Raw genomic sequence first — 19673 nt, forward strand, 5'->3', positions numbered from 1 at the left:
TGAAGGGGTAAATTAGCTTTTTAATGCTGCAAAGTTCAGGATTTTAAAAAGGGGAGTCTGTGGGGAATTTTAACAAATAGCTTTTAACAATTATTAAGTCCAAGATACTAAATATGTTTAACATTCTAGTTTGCAAGTCACACAAGTGAGCTGTTGAACTTTACAGTGTGCATGAACATTGTTTTAAATAAGTTAGAAGTTAATGTTCAGTCCTCTCTCAATGATGTTATGAATACGCAAATCTATCTATTTTAAATATATATGCGAATGTTTCTTACGTCATGGAGAGAGCAGCACAGGTTCAACTATCCACGTTACACTTCAGAAAGTTGGTAACTGGGGCAGGATCGACTTCCAATCCCCTTAAATGACTCCTGCTCGCATATACTTGTCTTATTATAGGGGAGCTCCGAAAAACTTTCTACTTCCAGCAAATTAATCTGAAAACAGCTTTCATCTGTCAAACTGTGCAGATGCACCACTCTGCACAGTGAAAGCTAAAAATCAAAAAGAAGCACAGAACCGTGTTTCTGATCCATAACCAAGTTTTTTAGCTCTTAAAATATGAAGGGATTCTTTAATATTGATACGTTGTTAACCCTCTCTTGCCAACTCAGATCTAAAGTTTATTTTCCTGTTTTGTTATTTTCCCTGTCAGCTGCATGATCAAACACTTCTGGAGATCCTGAGATCAGGTTGTATGTGATGTACAAATGCAGCCACCACCATTTTTTGAAGTTTGTCAAACATTTGCTGAAATGGTCACCTAGTAAATCATCATCCCAGGTCATAGATGGCAAGGTTTTGAGTTTTTGGAATGCTTAAATTCTGTCCATAGTTAAATATTTTTCTTCTTTGATTCTTAGTATTTCTTCTTTGTATATCTCCTCAATATTTTGTGTCTTAAGTTCCTATTTCAAATTATGGTGTTTGTTAAAGTTTGCTAGTTCCTTTGTTCTGTTTTACCTTCTATGTCTTCCTTCTCTGTTGTGTCTTTGTGTTAAGTTTATTTTCATGTCTGAGAATCCCATTTTAATTAATTTTCCTACCTCTTTTATTTTAGTAAGTTGTCTTACAACTAGTTATCTAGTTGTACTTCCTCCTGTCTTTTATGTGGATTGTGTACTCCCAGTTGTCTAATCCCTATTAGCCCTCAGTGTGTGAGTATATAAAGCAGTCTAATTAAATAGCTCGATTTTTGTTAAATCCTGCATCCCTCCCGATTCCGTACTTGGCTCTTTTTCCTTTAGCCATGTGACAAAAATATACCTCGGGTTTCAAATGACAACAAATTAAACTCCATCAATTGCCGACATTTCATACTGGCATCACAAAGGTTTCTGAAACAAAGTGGTAATAAAGCTAAAATCTCTGTACATCTGATTCCAACAGCCTCTGTAAAGGTTATTCAAAGATTTAGGTGTGCTGGACCAGCAGTTATGTCAAATATAGATGGAAGAACTGAATCACTCAAGAGTCCATCTGGCCTCGCTGGATGATGTGTAGAAAGTGAAGAAAGAGAATGACCGTTTATTTAGACTTAGTGTGCTGGAAATCATGGTGGACTGTTTTTCCTCTTCTTTCCTTATACGATGGAGCAGATTTCCTTAAAACGATAATTTCCCGGGTTCACATCTCTGACTTTGATCACAGAACTCCCACCAACTTGTTCTTCAAACTTTTTGTTTACAAAGGACAACCAGTCAGAACCAACTTTGCTTAAAGGAATAGATGAGCTGCTTTCAGGCACAGAAGAACCGAGAGGCTGCACCAGTGCACATGTGAACAGAATAGTGATTATTTTGAACTGTGAGTGATACAGAGCTACTCTAGCAGAGTCCAAGAGTAAAAACATGTTGATGGACATGATGGATCCACTTTAAGATGAGTCAGATTGTTCTGAAGAAATCTCAGGCAGTATAATTAAATGTGAACATTTTTATAATAGGCTGTATTATGATACTATTAGGCTCATGGACTAAAATTAGTTAGACTCCCTGGACTAACTATTCCTGAAAACCAGCTTTAATTGGCATGCATACATCCCTTGGGCCACTCGAGGCTAAGAGAAACGAGTCACAATAGCAACAGTAAAGCTGTGTTTAAACCAGATAAAATTAACTTGGTGTGCTTATTATACGCTGAGTTCCCTTGTTATACAGTGAGTGGCAAATGCAAATACACAGGACTTATTTTTGAAACACTCTAATGTATTAGAAGTTAGCTCATACTTATTGAGTTTCCCTGTTGTTCTTTTGTGGCTCTTTAGCCATTGAATCCAGCACAGTGTTCATCAGCTATGATAAATAGTTCCATGATAGCCATGAGAGTGCTTTAAGGCTCCACAGAGTTGTAGACAATGACTGACTCAGCTGATTCTGCTGTGGGGTGTTGCTCCCACTGTAGACGGGGGAAAAATATTGATTGTAGCAGCTTTAATTTGAGGATCTGTTTTTACTAAATATAACAGGGTCTCATGCTGGGTTCAGTTTTTTTGTGCATTTGCTAAATATATATAAAAGTCTGTTGAATAAAATGTCATTCCAAGTAAAGCAGGTAGTGAGATGATTTATTGGGGTTTAAGGCTGGTGTGGTAGCAGGATCTGAGCAAAGAGCAGTCACCGCCATTTGTCTCTGTGGTTGTTTTCTTCTGTCTCAGTGCCCCCTTCACACAAACAAACACAAATACACGCTGGTACCCCTTCAGTCAGGCTCTGACAGGTCGAGCGAGCGCTGACGTTGGTGAGATGTGGAATAATATATGTGAGGGGAGAGAGGGAGGGAGGGGAGGAGAGAGAGGAGAGTGGGGAGCCAGAGGCTGACAAATGGAGACGGCGAGAGAGGAAGAACAAAAATGGAGAGAGCATTTATTATCAGAAGCAGTCTCTGTGGATAGCGTAATTATCTCCTCCTAAACTTTGAATAACTTTTCATTGGCCGCTAAATTACAACTATAAATGACAACCTAATGTACTCCCCCCATCCTGCACTCAAACCGTCAAGAGATTTTAGGACAGAGGAAACATTATTACACCCTCTCCCTCCTCCTCTCCTTCTTTGCTCTTCCTCCTCCACCTCCATCTCTGTGCCCGCCCTCGGCCTCCGCCTCTCCTCCAGTCCCTCTCTTCCTCGCCCTCGCTGGGTTTCACTTGGAGGACATGGTGTAGCAGCCGTGTGGGTGCCACTGCATGTCACGAATGCGCCTAATGGACTGCATCTGGGGGCAGCGGGCACCAAACTCATTGAAATGCCTGTAATCACCCTTCTCCAGCAGAAACTGGCTGCCACGGTAGCCGGGGAACTGGTAACCCACCCAACTGAGGAGAGAAAAAGGGAGAAGAGAGGCAAGGATAGGGAATAAATAGAGAGGGATTACAAGGTTGGACAGCAAACTGTTCAGCAGAGAAAACGTGAGGCAGCAAAAAAGCACGAGGTGAAACAGAAGCAGCAGACAAGTGAGAAACGTGATGAAAGATGCTAGAAGGACACATGCTAATAATTTAGAGAGAGTAAACATCGAACAAATGAAGTCATCGATCTGTTTATCGTGCTTCTAGGTGTTAAAGCACAGAGTCGTCTGCTTTCCAGCTGCCTGTTTGGAGACTGCGGGTAGCAGTCCAAATAAAGTAATCACAGCAGATAAAACAACAGTGTACGCTGCCTGCCACGCCTCTGGGAGCGCAGACAGAGACATGGAGCTGCTGACGTTCGTGACACCCTCATGTAGCTGCTGATGAAAAAGCCTCTATTCCTGAGCACATTCCCAGACAGAGTGCTGTTTCTGTCAGTTTAAGAATGACGTCACCAATGTAGAAATGGTACAAGGAGCTGGACTTTTTTTGACGCAGCTGTTGCAAAAGCAGAGTGTGGTGTTTGTAGTCAGTGCTGCTGAAAAATGCATGATTTATCAACCAGAAGGCTGGAAAAGGTAGCAGAGTTACAGCTTCACAGTCAGCCTTAAAGAAAATGCAGGTCTTCTAGATTTCTGTTTGTTCACAAGGCTGATAGCACTCATATTTGGGGCTTGAAACAGTTCAAGCCTTGGTCTTTCACACTTGGAAAAAACACCCCCAGACTGTTAAGGTTCGCTAATTAAGATGTTATACATTGTTTATTGAATTCTAAAAGAATAGGAAGTGTAAAAACTTCATGAAAGCTGAGTTTTATGGGGTGCTTTGCTAGCTTGTTACCTCTTTGACAGAAAGACTTGTTGAAGCTGCTGCACCCAAATCAGGCCCACAACCACAAACTTTTGTTTTATACCAATGTTTCATGGTTTTGTTGGAATCACATAGCATATAGCAAGTTAATTTGTGAGCTTTGCATGTGCTGTTAAGCTGACTATTACTTTCAAAAAGATCCAGGTAAGCTTAAGCCCTGTTTCCAGTCTTTATGCAAAGTTAAGCTAGCTGGATGTTGGCTTTAGCCTCATATTTAGCACACTACAGAGTGGTATTATTCTACTCATTTAACTCTTTAGAAAAATGCAATAAGATGTTGTAATTTCACAAACTACTCACGTTCCACAGCTGACCATGATGCTGCCCACCCTGTCAGTGAAACCATAGGAAAACAGGCTGGGAACGTCATCATCCATGATTTCCATCTTGCGGCCCTTGAACTCTCCAACCTCATACAGGCATATCTTGTGCTTCTCGGGATCCTGCGAGGTGGCGGCCACGAGGAAGGAGGAAAAGAAAATAAGGATGTAAAAATGTAAAAATAAGGAGCAAACTTCCACCAGTTGAGTGGCTGGAACATAGGACTCACCATGCGGACAGGCCTGAAGGACAGCAGGTAGTCATTCTTCTGGCAGTTGCTCCAAGAGTCCCAGCGGGGGTACTCGCCCTTCTCCAAGATGAACATTTCTCCACAGAAGTTCATCTGCTCAAAACCCACGAAGCTGAGGACGGGGAAAAGGTCAAGATGAAGAAGAGGAAGGAGAGTGATCATTGAACGTCCCTCAAGAAGAGTCAGCTCACTGATTACACTCAAATGAATGAGCTGACTCCTCTTGAGGAGTGTGCAGCTTGTAAAAATCTTATAGCATCTTGGCCTCTGCTGCTTTGATTTTTAAATTTGTCCCTTGTTGCACTACTCCTTATCTCCTTGCTTATATTTTCTTTTATTAAATGACATACTTCCATCACTGGTGCGTTGTGTGCTTTATTATGTTAGCAGCCAAAGTTCTCTCCACTGCTGTACTCTCTGCAAAATCACCCGGGATAAAAGCATCAGCATAATGCCAAATGCAAAGTGGGGAAATGTCGCATAATGGTGGAGTGTAGCTGTTAAATCACCTGCTCTTCTCTCAGAGGAGTGTGGGTGCTGCTGGGTACCACACTAGCACATGTGGGTGTATACGTGTCACAGCACGCAATCGGAGTACTTACGGCCCACAGTCGACACGCAGGGAGCGCACCTTGTCCATGCCCAAGTCACACACGTTCATGCACTCGCCGTTGATCTCAATACAGCGGCCCTGGAAATTCTCCTGGTCGTAAACCCACATCTGAACGATTGCAGTGGGGAGCAAAGAAAATAATAATGGAAGTCACTGAGGTTCAGATTCATGGGAAGATATATGAAGCAGGAAGTGTGACACGGGGAGATAAAGATGAAGTGCCAATGTTGTTATGACAGCTACCTCCACAGTGATTTAACACACTGGGTTTTTTTTCTGTCAGTTATAGTTGTCAGCCACCCCCTCAAAGAGCTATAAGAACCAGCAGGTCGCGCTAACAGACGTCAGCTCACAAGGTAAACTGTTACAGTGGTGTGAGGCCAGCTGCTTCCCACTGTGTGAAAAATACTGTATGCTGTATTTGTGATGTTTAATCATCTGTTTTACGTGTGTGTGTGTGTGTGTGTGTGTGTGTGTGTGTGTGTGTGTGTGTGTGTGTGTGTGTGTACTGTACCTTGTAAGATGTTAAGCCCATCTCAGACATCTTGGTCTGAGCTGCTTTCCCATCAGTCTGGGAAGCAGACTTGGATTTCTCTCCTCCAGCAGACATGACGACTGGGAATAAAAAAATAAACTGTTATAGCTCTAGTTTGACTTTTACTGTCACACTAAGAGGTTGTACAAAAATTCTTTTCTTGAGAATGGGGTCTAATGATTTGTTATTCAGGAAACAAGACCTTTAGCTTTCACATGTTCATCTGATCCTGTTGAAGTTGAATTAGGAATGACCAAAAATAGCAAAAATGAGGGTCGTTCTTTACAGACTCTTTTCTTTATACATTCGTTATTTTTACTATTTTTACCTTCCTGTTAGAAAAAATTAATGCCCTCAGCTCAGAAGGTTCAAAGATTCATACATCCTAAGTCATTTCTGTACAGTTTCTAAGCATGCTGCATTTACAAAGCTGCCACATGTGTGTTGAAGTAATCGGCATTAAAAGAACCAATCAGAAAATGTCCCAAAAACCTTTACACAACTAACATCTACTTCACAACAAAAGCTAAAAAAACACTCATCAAAAGCAGATTTTAGTAGCTTGAAGCTTTTCTTGGCTCTGAGTCTGAAGTGTTGCACATTCAATGCTGCATTTGTGAAACCAGCTTGATTCCCAGATCCCCATTGGAATTTAAAATGTAAACATTAGTTTCTAAACTCCGGTGCTTTTTTCTGAATATGCCCAAGTGCATTTACTGACAGCTGCTGGATGTGTACAAAAGAAAAATCACATTTTCGCCAACATTTGACTTCAGTTATAATTAGCTTCCTAGATTGTCCCCTGGGTTAGTGAAAAGTTTCTATCTTTCTGTTCTGTTCTGTATGTTTGTCCACTGTCTTACCTGTGGCTGTGTGTGCGTAAAGGAGTAGACTCAGGCCTGAGACTGGTGGTCTGTGTGAGAGTGCGCGGGGCCCCTCGTCGCTTTTATATGCTGGCGCCCAGAGAGAGGGGATTATAGACACAGAAACAAACTCGCTGAGCTCACAGCCCCCACAGAATAGAAATACCCCCATCATCAAAGAGAGAGAGACGGGCAGAAAGAGAGACAGAGCATATGGTTGAAAGAATATGAGGAAGAAAATATGACAAACTCAGATATATCAGATATATCAACACATGTTCGACCTCAGATGACCGTATCTGGAGTTATAATCAGGATCGACTTTTGTTTTAGCCAAATGCTTAAACAAGCAAATGTTGAGAATTTTGAATTTCAAATGAAATCAAATACATTTTTGTGTTCAATTTTTTTCTTGTCGTCAGTGATCTGCTACATTTTGATAGGTTAACAAAAGGCAAAATAACCTTATCAAAGCTTGCTCATTGTATGAACTCATGCACCGAGTGAAAGAAATGACAGTCAAGCTGGAGTAACGTGAGATAATGCACTTTTCTACGCCCTTACAGTTTCAGTGTAATGACAGCCAAGCTGACCAGGTTCACATTAATGAGCCTATTGCAAAACCATTCCCTCCTGTTCCCTTCAGTGCTATAAAAACAAGAGGCGCTGGGAAAAACAATAACAGGAAAAACAATAAGCTGTGAGAAGCAATAACGGTCCAGTGCCTGCACCTCAGGGTGAGCAAAGAGGTTCAAGGTTTGCATGGACAATAATCTGATTCTGTCTCTGTTCATCTCAGTAGGAGAAGGCTTTTATACCAAAGCTTTGCCTTTTTTCCCTGTATGGGTCAGTAAAATATTACAGTGAGTGTTAGCTGGAAAATGTAAAAAGTGTTTGAGATGTTTATTTCAAAGCACTCACAAGAGAACAAGCACAACAGTCGTAGTAGTAGCAGGCGAGGTCGCGTGCTGTTCTTCATCAAGGCTTCAGATGACGACAGGAGGGAAATAGGAGGTGCAGCTGAGTGCCACTTGAGATTGTGAGCATTCAGGTAAAACCATTCATGTCTTCAATTCAATGTTCAGACTTATTAATTTTAAAACTTGAATTTGCTCAAATCATTACGCTCAATTAAGCATCATTGAAAGGTCAGTGGAGGAAGTGATGCAGGAGTGAATCAGACCCAGTGAAGTGGCTGAGGACTGCAGAGAGTCTCTTGAAGAAGAAAAACAAGGGAAGCAGGAAACAGCACAATAATACACATGAAAATGGATTTAGCAGAGCCGTGGAGGGGTCAGCACTATTACCTCTTAGCTGTTAGCTGGTTCTGGGTTTAAACTGATTGGGGTATTGCATGTAGGTGTCTTCCCACACTTCAAAGACATGTTGGAGACAGATAGACAGAAAATAATTTCTATGAGCAAAAGTGAAAGTAAATTATAGGTCTGGGTGGTGCAGTGGTTAGCAATGTCGCCTGAACCAGCCGGAGTCTTTCTGTGTGAAGTTTGCATGTTCTCGCTGCACTTTTGTGGGTTTTCTCTGGGTGCTACAGGTTCCTCCTAGAGTCTAAAGACATGCATGTTACATTAGCTGGCGATTATATTTCACTATAGGTGTGAATGTGAGTGTTATCTGTGTCTCTGAGTTGCTCCTGTGATGGACTGGTGACCTGTCTTTACCTCGCCTTTCTCCCGATCACAGCTGGGAACACCTGTTATTTAACCACTACTAATTTAACCACCTGTTATGTGTCTGTTCCTTAAGCTAAAGATGCAGATTCAATTGATTTGTTTCTGTTCTGGTTAGAGAAAGCTTTAATGTTTTCTGAACAAAGTTGTACACTCTGTTGTATGATATTTTCCTTTTTTAACTTCCTGCATACAATACCCTTCATAACCTAGATCAAGATTCTTCAAGAATCTTTATTTTATTATATTTAAACCCATAAGATGATTCATATAATCCAATAGTCCAATGCATTGTTTTTGTAATTGGATAAACTATTTCCAGCTGTTCTGAAATGATTTGAAAATTTTGTTCTGATGACCAGTTTTTCTTTTAGCATATTAAACTTATTTTAGATAACACAGTGTGCTGTTGGAACACAGAAGTGATGGCTGCTGAAAATATACCTGTGTATGTTTTATTACATTGAAGTTACAAGCTATGATTATTGATTCCATTAATTATTATTTACAAACCTTCTGAATAGTGACATATTATAATAGGTGAAAGCAAACTGACTTCTTTCAAAAACAGAGCCATGTCCAACTGGCCATAAACATACAAGCAGTTGTGTATATAATAAAATTCCCATTACATTTTAAAGCAGGAAATTAATGCATTTTTCAGCATAAATCTCTTTGTAACAATCTAACAAAACTTCAAATACTATGCAGTATTTATACGAAAGGCAGTCTTTCATAAGAAGTGGCTGTCCTTTATAATACAATATAAAGTCAGATCATACATGCAAGGCATGAGTACTAACATGTTTTAGTAGATCTGGCATCGAATATTGAAATAGCCAACAAAACTGTGACATTTTCCATGTGCTTTGATAAAAGATCTTCTTCAAAGAGCCCATTGATCGATATGTGGAGCACAGCGGATGCACATCCACAAATGTGAAATACTCCGAATAATGGCTGAATACTGGTTTGATTGATTTTTCTCACTTGGGGAAAAATATGCCAGATTAGCTTTGCCTTTAATGACATTGTATGCTTTACTCTTCATACGTAAGCTTGTTTTTATATCCCGTGTTTAACAAAGACAGCCCATTTTGCTAAATGACTCAAATCCTGTTTCATCCCCTTCACCCAGAGCTTTTACAACAATTTCTACAATGACTGAAAATCCATCCACTGACCCCTCTATGTGTCTATTTTTCATCATATAATTTTTGAAGCTGACATTTACAGCACAGCACTAAAAAACTTCTCATATGTGTATCAGTGAAATGAAAGTTTAGTTAATTATAGTTGTATGTATTAGAAGAGAAAAGACGGTGGAGGCAATGCTATGCCGTGGCCACGTATGGCTGCTAGTTGAAGTGGGCCACTGGTGTTTATTGACTATTGACGTTGACAGAAGTAGTAGGATGAATTCTGAAGTGTACAGAGCTGATCAGACAGTGCAAATTGATATTGAAAAGTGCAAGATTGTCACTTGATCTCAGCCCAATAAAACATGCTTTTCAGTCACTGAAGACAAAACTGAAGGCAGAGAAGCCCACAACACAGCAGCAACTGAGGGCAGCTGCGGCCTGGCAGAGCATCTCACTGGAGGACACGCAAAATTGCGTGATCTAGATGGGTTTTAGATGTCAGGTAGTCACTGACTGCCAATTCAGGTATTAAAAATAATAATTACATTTAAAATATTTTTGTCCAATTAGTTTTGAGCCTCTGAAAATACGACTACTAAACATTTAATGTGATACTTTTGTAAAACCCCTTCTGCTAACAGTAACAAGTATCAGATTTCATGTTTTTTCCCCCAAAGGTCTGCTTAATGCTTTCTCCCTCCAACACCCAAATGAAACCTCTGTCCAGCCTCATTCATGTCTTTCATGTAAAACAGCAGATCGAAGCACTTTGTCCAAGACAGGTTTCTTCTGGACAAACCAACACAGTGTGAGTAAATTTTGATAGAGCACAGCAGGATAAAAGCTGGGAGTCGTGACTTAGAGGTCTTTGAGTTAGCCACTGCCTTTTCGTGTGTGTGTTTGCCTGTGTGATGTTAAACATGTTAAGGAGAATTTGAGGCTCTGTTGATGAAATGTCAAGCAGCAAGGGGCTGACTGAAGGAGGTGGATGTTGCTGTGGTGACTGCAGTCCTACGTTTAAAACAACTGAAGGGTCAAAATGATCTGTCAAAGGCTCGCAGTGATGTTAAAACGACTTTGCTTGTATTTTTTCACAACTTTTATGCTTTCTTTTATAGAATCTATATAACATGTATTATTAATTAACAGTTATCAATAACGTATTGAATTTAATTATTCGGTCCCAATTTCCTCCACTTTTGGAAGCCACCATTTAAACAGACTCCCCGGATGACTCTCCAAATCCTCCTCATTCTCTGCCTATAGCCCCGGCCATTGTTGCTCTATACGATGGCACTGCTGACCTATACGAATAGACTAAAAACAGCCACGCATTCATCGCCCGCATCTCTGTGACTGCGCTGTATATGATCTGCTGAGTCGACAGGCCCCATAGGGTTACAAAGAGAGAGAGAGAGAGAGAAAGAGAGAGGGAGGTAAGGGGTTGGGCGTGTGGGGGACATGGAACGCGAGCACTGAGCCCGTGCGTAAATTCGCAGTTGCGCGTGCACAAACCGCTTTTACGCACGACCCCAGGAGCGATTATTTTCTCACCTGCGGCAATTTCCCCACACTTACCGGAAGTTTTCCTCAAGCTACCTTCAAAATAAATGTTGAGGGGCTCCACATATTAGGTGTCGTCGATATGATTAATATACAAAATGCACTCAATATATGCGAAGTGATTATTTTATTTATCTTCTATAAGCAAAATTTACTAATCTCAGAACTTAAAGCTGATGACTTCAGAATGCTTGCTGCTGATGCTGTGAAAGTGATTCAGTAAGTTGTAAATTTGTTTGAATCAGAATAAATAAGCAGGAATAAAAACAACACTAACTTGAGGACTTAAAAATGTAATTGAATATGTCAGCAGTTTAGCTTCTCTGTGACAAGCTGATGGAAAATAATAATAATTATATATATATATATATATATATATATATATATATATATATATATATATATATATATATATATATATATATATATATATATATATATATATTCTAAGAGTATAAAGAGCTAGTGCTGTACTTTAATTTTGAAGAATTTAGCCGGAAGACATCGGTCATGTTCCTGTCCTACTTCAAACACTCACCGCTTTCACGTCATTGGAAAAGAAGGGCGGCACGCGCACACTAACGAGCATGAGCATCCCGCGTGAACGCCAGTATAAAATAGAACCTCCAGGTTCAGACCAAAGTCTATGCAAAGAGCATTTAGAGTGTGAGGAGTGTCAGCAGCGCATCCAGGTAAGATGCCGGAAATTTCCAGCTTCAAAACTTTCCCACGGGAGTGGATTAATTGATTAAACGGGCCTGGTTGGTCGTATTGTAGATATGAGAAGGTGGAGGTTAAATTTATACAGAAAGAAATCTCAAACAGAAACTGTTGCTGTGATTTTAAAAACTACTCCAGACATGCTGCATTTTAATGCTCGTTCATATTCTCATTCATGCTCTTTATCTCTCTTTACTCTAGAAATGAATAGAGTCGTTAGAGCCCACATGACCTCACCTATGATGTTCCCTAGAATGGACACTGCTCCTTTCTTTAAGGTGAATTCACACACTTTTTATTTACACTCATAAATGTAAAGTGTAGACATGCCCAGCTTCACCCATTCTCCGTGTCTCCCCCCGTGCGCAGGTGACTGTGTTTGAGCAGGAGCATTTCCAGGGCAAGTGTCTGGAGTTCACTTCTGAGTGCTGCAACATCCACAACTGTGGTATGGACAACATCCGCTCCATCCGAGTGGAGAGTGGAGCGTGAGTCACACAGCCTGTACGCCTGCAAGTCTCTGTGGACAGCTGACTGTGTGTGTGTGTGTGTGAGAGAGAGAGAGAGTGTGTGTTTATGTAATTGTGTTTCTGTGATACAAGGGTAGAGAATGAGGCACCCACTACCAAACATGCCACCACAAAGGCCACTGCATCCTACATGTAGGGTCCACACACCAAGGCAGTAATGGGGGGTGAAAAGGAGTCTTTTATTTTAAAGACATTCAAATTGCTTTCACCATTTCTGGCTTTAAAAGCTGTTATACATTCCTCATCATTCATTCTTTAAGGCCACATGAGTGGTTTAATTTTTATAGCTTGCTGTGCACCTTTTTTTTTTCATTGCTTGTATGTGAAGGCCAGTGTCAGGATCTCTCAGATAAAGATGATGCTTTTAGAAAGAACTATCTATTTAGAGTAGCTTTAAAAAAAAAGATATCCATTATGTACTACCAGTGCTGTTATAATAACCTTTTGTGAAGTACTGGAAGGACTGGAAACGCTTTTGTGTTACTCAGATATTAAGATTTCTTAATGAGTTTAAATATTTTAGAGCGGGGATGTCAAACATAAACCCTGGGAGGCCCTAATCAACCCAGCAAAGATGGGTCCACTGGACAGCTTTAAAAAATGTGAAGGACTGTGCAGATTTTAAACTTTTTACTGTATTTTCATAGGTTTTACAGCTTCTTCTATTCATAAAGACCTCCTCCGTTGTCATTCATAGTAGTGAATTAACAGGCAATAAAACTATTATCTACTGTAAAACTTCATTAAAAGTGTGAATTAACAAAAACTTTATGTTTTATAAATATAAAACAGTTAGTTAGTTAGACACTAGTTATTGAGCTACCAGAACTTTTACAGTAATTTTACGCATTGATTATGGAAAAACTGAGACGTACTGTTGGAATTGCAATTTTATTTCTTTAATTCTACGTTAGTTCATCTCAGGGATTAAATATTTAGTTCAGTGTCCTTCACTGGTCCGGCCCACGTAAGATCAAAATGTATGTAAAACAAGTTTGACATCCCTGTTGTAGAGTTTGGAGTTTTCAGTGGTGAGAAGTAAGTTGAGTACCTGCTTTGAAGTACTTGAGCAGAGTATTTCTATTTATGTGAGTTTATATTTCTACTCCATTTGGTATCAAAATATCGTGCTAATTTTCAGCAACAAATAGATGAACGTGCTGACTACCCAACCATCATAAACCATTAAATAACTCACTACAGAAGTTGTAAAGAAATCATCTATTTAAGAGACAAAAATCTGAATTACATTTTAAAATTATCCTCTTGCCTGTGATGCTCTGTGTGCATGTACATAACTTTGCTTTTAATTATAATGAAATGAGATGCTTGCTTTGTTCAAAGCTCCAGAAAATACACTGGACTGTTCTGCGGACAGGAGCAATGGGCCCTTCCAGAAATCATGACCCAAACACAAACAAAACAAAAGCCACAAGCAATTTTGTTCTGAAAGATTTTATGTAGGACATATTTTCTTCATTCACCAGCCAAGAGTGGGTGCAGCTAGCTAACATTAGCACAGCTGAAGGGGAACACCCTCCTTAGAGACTCTTTCTTCTGTGCGGTGAGGTTAGCGGTGACAGTGGACAGAACAGAAAATTGCTCACAACAGGGTTTGTGGGTATTTTGGGCTTGAGTAAGACTTCATTTGATTTTTGGGTGAACTGTTCACTTATAATTGTGATTAATAACTTTTTTCCCCTCCATTTGAAGAAAAGAATCATGTATTTCAAATCTTTCCTTGTAGCTGTTTTTCGTCTTACCTAGCTCTCACTTTCTGACTTTTTAGTTCACTAGCTAACTGCTAGCTGGTGTTTTTAAAGCCTTTATTGCAAAAGAAAATATTGATAGTTAAGCACAAAAGTACATTTGCAACATGCTGTTGAGTACTGGGCTAAAATTTGCTATAAAGTTCTGAAAAACTGAGCAGAGCTGCACATTCAATCAGTAGCTCCTGTTGTTTTATCATTAAAAGGACTGCTCCACTTTTTATTTTCTACTTTAAATTTACAGGTTTAAATAGTTTTACACTGTCATGATACATTTATCTTAGGTTTAAACTCAGCCAGGCCAAGAGTAATCAGTAGCCCTCACCATCCTGACTCGTGGATTCAAACATTATGTTCTTGGTTGAGCATGAACATGTGTGACATTTCCATCTTTTGCAGGTTTGTTTGTGTTTATGTAAAACATAACAAGAAGCTCATTTTGATCATATATTCTTAAGGACTTTAATGTGACCCACATATTTGTTCCTAAAATGTATAGAAATGTGTCAAAACAAGAAGTATATGAAAAGTTTAGCAAACATTGGTGACTGCTTTTCTGGAAGTTGTTGTCAAAGCATTTTACAGTCCAGTAATTTGTTTAGAGGTGTATCACGTTGTCATTTTACTCTGAATTAGCAAACTAATTTCAAATTAACAGAAAGTTTTATCAGACTCACAACTTAAACTGTGAGGCTCAAGTTGTGAGTCCTAAAGGAAAGTGTAGTCCCTTCCTCTGTAAATAATGCAGCTGTCTGCTGGTGATGTCTCACAGGGTCAGAAAGCCTTTGGACTTCTCTTAATTTAGGAGCTGAGCACTAGACGTAACACTCTGGGACATTTATGCATGCATTTATTCTTAACGCTGAGTGTAAGAGCAAACTTGTGTCTGACGCACTTAGGACCAAATCGTTGCTGCTTGTATCCTCATACGTAACCGCCCAGGCCTTAGTCATGGTGTGTAAAGCCTGCCAGAGTAGTGATTCTCCAAACACATGCTGCTTTCGCCAGTTCTATCTTATCAGTGGAAAACACACACTGAAAAGTAAAAGATGGTGAGCACTGCTTTTCACTAACAGTGCAGTGTCAGCTATTTGTGCTCCCTTCCTCTGTGCAAATGTGTTACTATTTCGTGGGAACAAAAGTGGGGACTTCAAACTATATACCAGTTTTTAAATTGCGTTGATAGGCCAAGTAAAACCAGAGTCATGATAACAAAAAATATATGCGATGTTTTTTCCTGAATACTATCGCTATGTTTACTGCAGGAAGAAACAGTAAAACTGCGTTTTCTAAGGAAAGCACCCAAAAGCACTCTCTGCTTGCAAACAAAAACAAAAAACCCTTTCCTATTGATGGAAAAATTTACCATGTCGACCAATCAGAAAATGATTCTATTAATTCAAGTCGCATGCACAATAGTCCACTCTGGTAAAAGTCACTTTTATCAAAAGGCACAGACTATGGAAAAATGGGCAATGTGACAGCGCCTCAAAAAGTCGAGACATCTCGAACTATCTCGGCTGGCCTAGGGAGGGTCATTAAGTCCACATTCTCAATGATCAAGTAAAGTTTACTTAAGTGTTTTTATCAAAAATACTCCTCAAAAATCGTTTGGCAGTTTTATTGTGTGGACACAACTCAGAGTTTGGTTGCAATTTTTTTTATCTAAGGCTAATTTAATTACAAATAGATACTTTTTAAAAACATTGTGTTGCAGTGGTGCAGTAAGCACAGAAAAGAACTATATCTGCCTGAGCTGGAGGCGGCAGAGCTGAAGATGCTTAGATTTTTGTTGGGAGTGACCAGGAGGGACAGGATATGAAATGAGTATAACCGAGGATGTAGAGAGCCAAAGCTGAGGCCATGTGGACATGTGCAGAGGAGGGCTAGAGGATATACTGGACAAAGGATGTTAAAAATGGAGCTGCCAGGCAGGAGAAACGAGGAAGACCACAGAGAAAGTTTGTAGATGTATTGAAGGAGGACATATGGGGTCGGTGTAACAGAAGAGGATGCTAGGGTCACGGGGAGACGGAGGCAGCTGATACGCTAACCCTAGCATCCTCTAAAGGGAATAGCTGAAAGAAGAAGGTTGTAGAGTAGTGATCCAAATTTTTAGACTATTTAAAATGAACTACAGGAGAGTAAAAATACCATCAAACATTGTAGCTTGATTACTTCCTCTTTTATCTGTGTTAATATACATTCTTTCAGATACATTTACAGAACATTATCTGAACACTGGGGGGGAAAGTTGAGCTGAAACTTCTTTTAGTTTGTTGATACATTCGAGTTAAAAGTTTTTTATGAAGTATTGACTGGGCCTGGGTGGTTTGGGTACAAATCCCATTTCAGAGCAGGTAGGAAAAAAACACTGACAGCTGTTTGGTCAATAAAAAAAACAGAAGTTGCAGTGCATTGTGTGAAGTTCTCTCCATTGTCTTTAAAAAATGTATGCTAGTCAGACTCAAGACAGGCAGTCTTTTATTCACAACTTTTTCTTTCTCAGACATCATTTGGTGGGAAAAAAACACTTTCAGGATTGTTTTTCACTTTTTGGTCCTTTGTCTTGTAGGAATAGGATGACATGTGGGACTGCACAAGAATTTTATCCCTGGTGTTTTTGAAGTTCAAACATATCAAACATTCAGATCTCTCTAAATTAGTACGTATTAACGCATTCTTGCTCCACATTAAGTCTTGTTAATGGCTGATAACTCATTGTGGGAAAGTTACATAAGCCACTGATGATGGCTGACCGGTTGGTTGTAAATATGAGTTCGAGAATTCTGTTTTTAATTTTGCGTGTGCAAAAGAAACAGGAAAAAAAATCCAAAATAGGACACTCACAGCTTACGACATGATGCATCAGCACTCATGAGGCTGACGAGCAGGCCCTCTCATCCTGTCTGATGTCACTTGTCTGATTTATGTTCAGACTGATTTCAAACTGTGCTGATTATCATTTTTGCGCTGATATTTTTATCTCTGCCACTCTTTTTTCCAGCTGGGTGGGTTTTGAGCACCATGATTTCCAAGGCCAGCAGTTCATCCTGGAGAGGGGCGAGTACCCCAACTGGGAAGCCTACAGCGGCTCTCTGTCCTACCACACCGAACGCTTCATGTCATTCCGCCCCATCTACTGTGCTGTGAGTAGCAGCAGAGAGAGGAAAGGGTTGGGGGATACAAAAATGAAAGGGTACAAGATAAGTGGCAGTGAGAGAGATGATGATAGTGAGTGACAGAAGGTGCAGTGAGCCACACAGCGGGTGACTGAGACAGCTCAAAAATAGAAATGAGACAGTTCAGAGCTAAATCTGTGCTCCCTCTGCGCTAACATTAGTCTGTTTCTTTTTCTCTATTTCCAAAGTCTCACCACAGCAGCCGTATGATGATCTTTGAGAGGGAAAACTTCATGGGCCGTTGCACCGAACTGTGTGACGACTACCCCTCCCTGGAGGCCATGGGCTGGTTCATGCCCGAGGTGGGCTCCATGCATGTGCAGTGTGGCGCGTAAGTCAGACACGTTCCTCCGTAAATCTTCAAGTTTAGGTTTAAGTAAAAGCCAACATGAGTGGCTTCAAAGATGCTTGCTTTCCAAGTGCTTGCACATTGGGGATCATTGGGCATCGCTTCATAATGTTTCCATTACAATATAAAATACTTTGGGGAGTAAATAAAACTGATTTGAAAGCAGCTGCATAGATAGAGGAGAACAAAATCGATTAAGAACTGAGATTAAAAACACACCCTACTTTACATGCTAAAGCCAGTTTCACACTCCTGAAATGTCTAGAGTCGTTCTTTCTTACATGACTTTTCTTGTGTGGTATTTTCTCTCAACTCGAAATGCTCAATGTTTTGATGAGGAAGTTTTGAGGGTATTCAGGAGGTAGGTCACATGATCCACCATTTCACCAGATTATCTGCTAATCTCTCAAATGGGCCTGACTGTACATTATATCTTTAATTTGTGCCTCCTCGTCTCGTCTCCACCTTCTGACTGTGACCTAGAAATGATCTCAGATGTCAGTACTGAAAATTGTGTCAGTTACTAAAATGCACTGGAGAGGAGAGAGAGGAGGCTGCAGGTCTTACAAAGACCAAGTGTTTTTACCTCAGATAAAAAAAAAGAATATTTTGTTTTAATAGGTTGTTTCAGTGATTTAAGGTGGTCAGCTATGTGATCAATGCATGTGTGAAAAAGGCTTCACTGTCAACGTTCCGAGCAAGACTTTATTCTCTTCTAGGAGACATATTTTTATTTTAAAATACACGCTTAGTGTTCTACATTTCATACATGAGCTTCAACAAAAGGTTGAGAGAATAAAACTGAGGCTCTGTTCCAAGTTATCTATTTGAAACATGGATCGCAGAGCAGGAGATGCTTTGCGTCAGCAGTGCTGTCAGTGATGTTTAGGTGAAGATGCTCGCCGATGCACACTCTGAGCAGTGTATTAGGGAGTTAACAGTGTAACAACTCAGAAGACAGGAGACTGTAGAATAAATATATAATCCGAGCTTAGATCGTACAGTAGGAAGTCAGTCAACAAAGCAACAAATGGGCAAAAACAAAGAAGAAAAAGTAAAAACGTGAGAATTACTAGCTGCAGAACGCTGCAAAGTCTGAGTGCGCAGAAGTAATTAGCTGATGAGAAGGAGGTTCGACTAGGTAAACACAGATGATGCTAATGTGGGCGGGGCAGATCATTACAAATGTGGAAGAACTAACAAAACGGAGAAAGTAAAACTTTCTGAACACAAAAATATCCCTAACCGCGACGGGCAGGTGATAAACTCTCTAGCATCTGGTCTGATTGTGTCAAACATTTGCGCTGTCACGTGTATGTATGGCATGTGAAGTATAGAAAAGTTCAGAGAGCTACTTTCATCTTTATTTTTGTTTTTTTAGCAGCTTTAAAAGGATGACACAGTTATTTTTAACACAGTTAACAGAGACAGTCGTGTGAATCAGGCAACTGCTTTGGCCAACTGGGAAATATCTCAGCCTGTAGCGTAACATTCAGTCTTTTATAGATGTCCGTGTTTCCCCTGGGGTGAAGTGCAATATCTTTTTATTATCATCTTCAGCCTGGCCTCTGTTCTTTTCTTTATGACAGAATGTCTGCAAAATAAAAAAAACATTTTAATGAGCATGCTAAAATAAGAAGGGTCTACACTGTCTGCTTAACAGGGTAGCGGCTCATGTGCCGATGTGACAACCTCTCACATTTCTGGTGTGTCCTGTCATATCAACTGCCGGACTTTGGTGTTATTTATTATGAGTGTCACCGCCTCAAAGAGCAGCTAACATGACTCTGTATTTTTGTTTACACATTTCCACTGAATTCGTCATGACACATTTGTTATTTACGACGATTTTTCATCAAAACAAGCCCTCAAATAAAATTGGCATACGGTTATGTGCCTGTCACAGATTTGTTGACTAATCACTAAAA

The 19673-nt window shown here is 40.0% G+C and overlaps 2 protein-coding genes across 4 annotated transcripts in view; one reads left to right on the forward strand and one right to left on the reverse strand.

Moving 5' to 3' along the window:
• cryba1l2 (crystallin, beta A1, like 2) overlaps nt 1-19673 on the forward strand; it is a 55461-nt gene that overhangs the window by 35076 nt on the left and 712 nt on the right. Inside the window, exons 1-5 of one of the 3 annotated variants that reach the window (XM_063476889.1) lie at nt 7848-7853; nt 12117-12193; nt 12285-12403; nt 17222-17363; nt 17585-17727. In XM_063476889.1, the coding sequence (XP_063332959.1) occupies nt 12119-12193; nt 12285-12403; nt 17222-17363; nt 17585-17727 (479 nt within the window). In that variant the 5' untranslated portion in view covers nt 7848-7853; nt 12117-12118. Of the gene's footprint in view, nt 1-7847; nt 7854-11786; nt 11888-12116; nt 12194-12284; nt 12404-17221; nt 17364-17584; nt 17728-19673 lie in introns of those variants that run through there. The other 2 variants (XM_063476890.1, XM_063476888.1) reach the window with 2 other exon arrangements.
• On the reverse strand, nt 3140-6014 carry LOC134628748 (beta-crystallin B1-like). Its single transcript, XM_063475503.1, has 5 exons — nt 5919-6014; nt 5394-5512; nt 4771-4903; nt 4521-4663; nt 3140-3317 (listed from the first exon to the last, which is right to left on the reverse strand). Exons 1-5 carry the CDS (start codon nt 6012-6014, stop codon nt 3146-3148), a joined length of 663 nt encoding a protein of 220 aa, XP_063331573.1. The 3' UTR covers nt 3140-3145.

This window comes from Pelmatolapia mariae, linkage group LG6 (assembly GCF_036321145.2).
Source record: "Pelmatolapia mariae isolate MD_Pm_ZW linkage group LG6, Pm_UMD_F_2, whole genome shotgun sequence".
NCBI classification, from domain to species: Eukaryota; Metazoa; Chordata; class Actinopteri; order Cichliformes; family Cichlidae; genus Pelmatolapia; species Pelmatolapia mariae.

Bases quoted from the DNA above. Each gene is read 5' to 3' on its own strand.
- LOC134628748 (XM_063475503.1), bottom strand. From the start codon at position 6,014: ATGTCTGCTGGAGGAGAGAAATCCAAGTCTGCTTCCCAGACTGATGGG. The intron at 4,904-5,393 runs GTAAGTACTCCG...CCCCGTCCTCAG, and splicing joins CTGCGTGTCGACTGTGGGCC to CTTCGTGGGTTTTGAGCAGA. The intron at 3,318-4,520 runs GTGAGTAGTTTG...TTCTCTCCTCAG, and splicing joins ATCATGGTCAGCTGTGGAAC to TTGGGTGGGTTACCAGTTCC.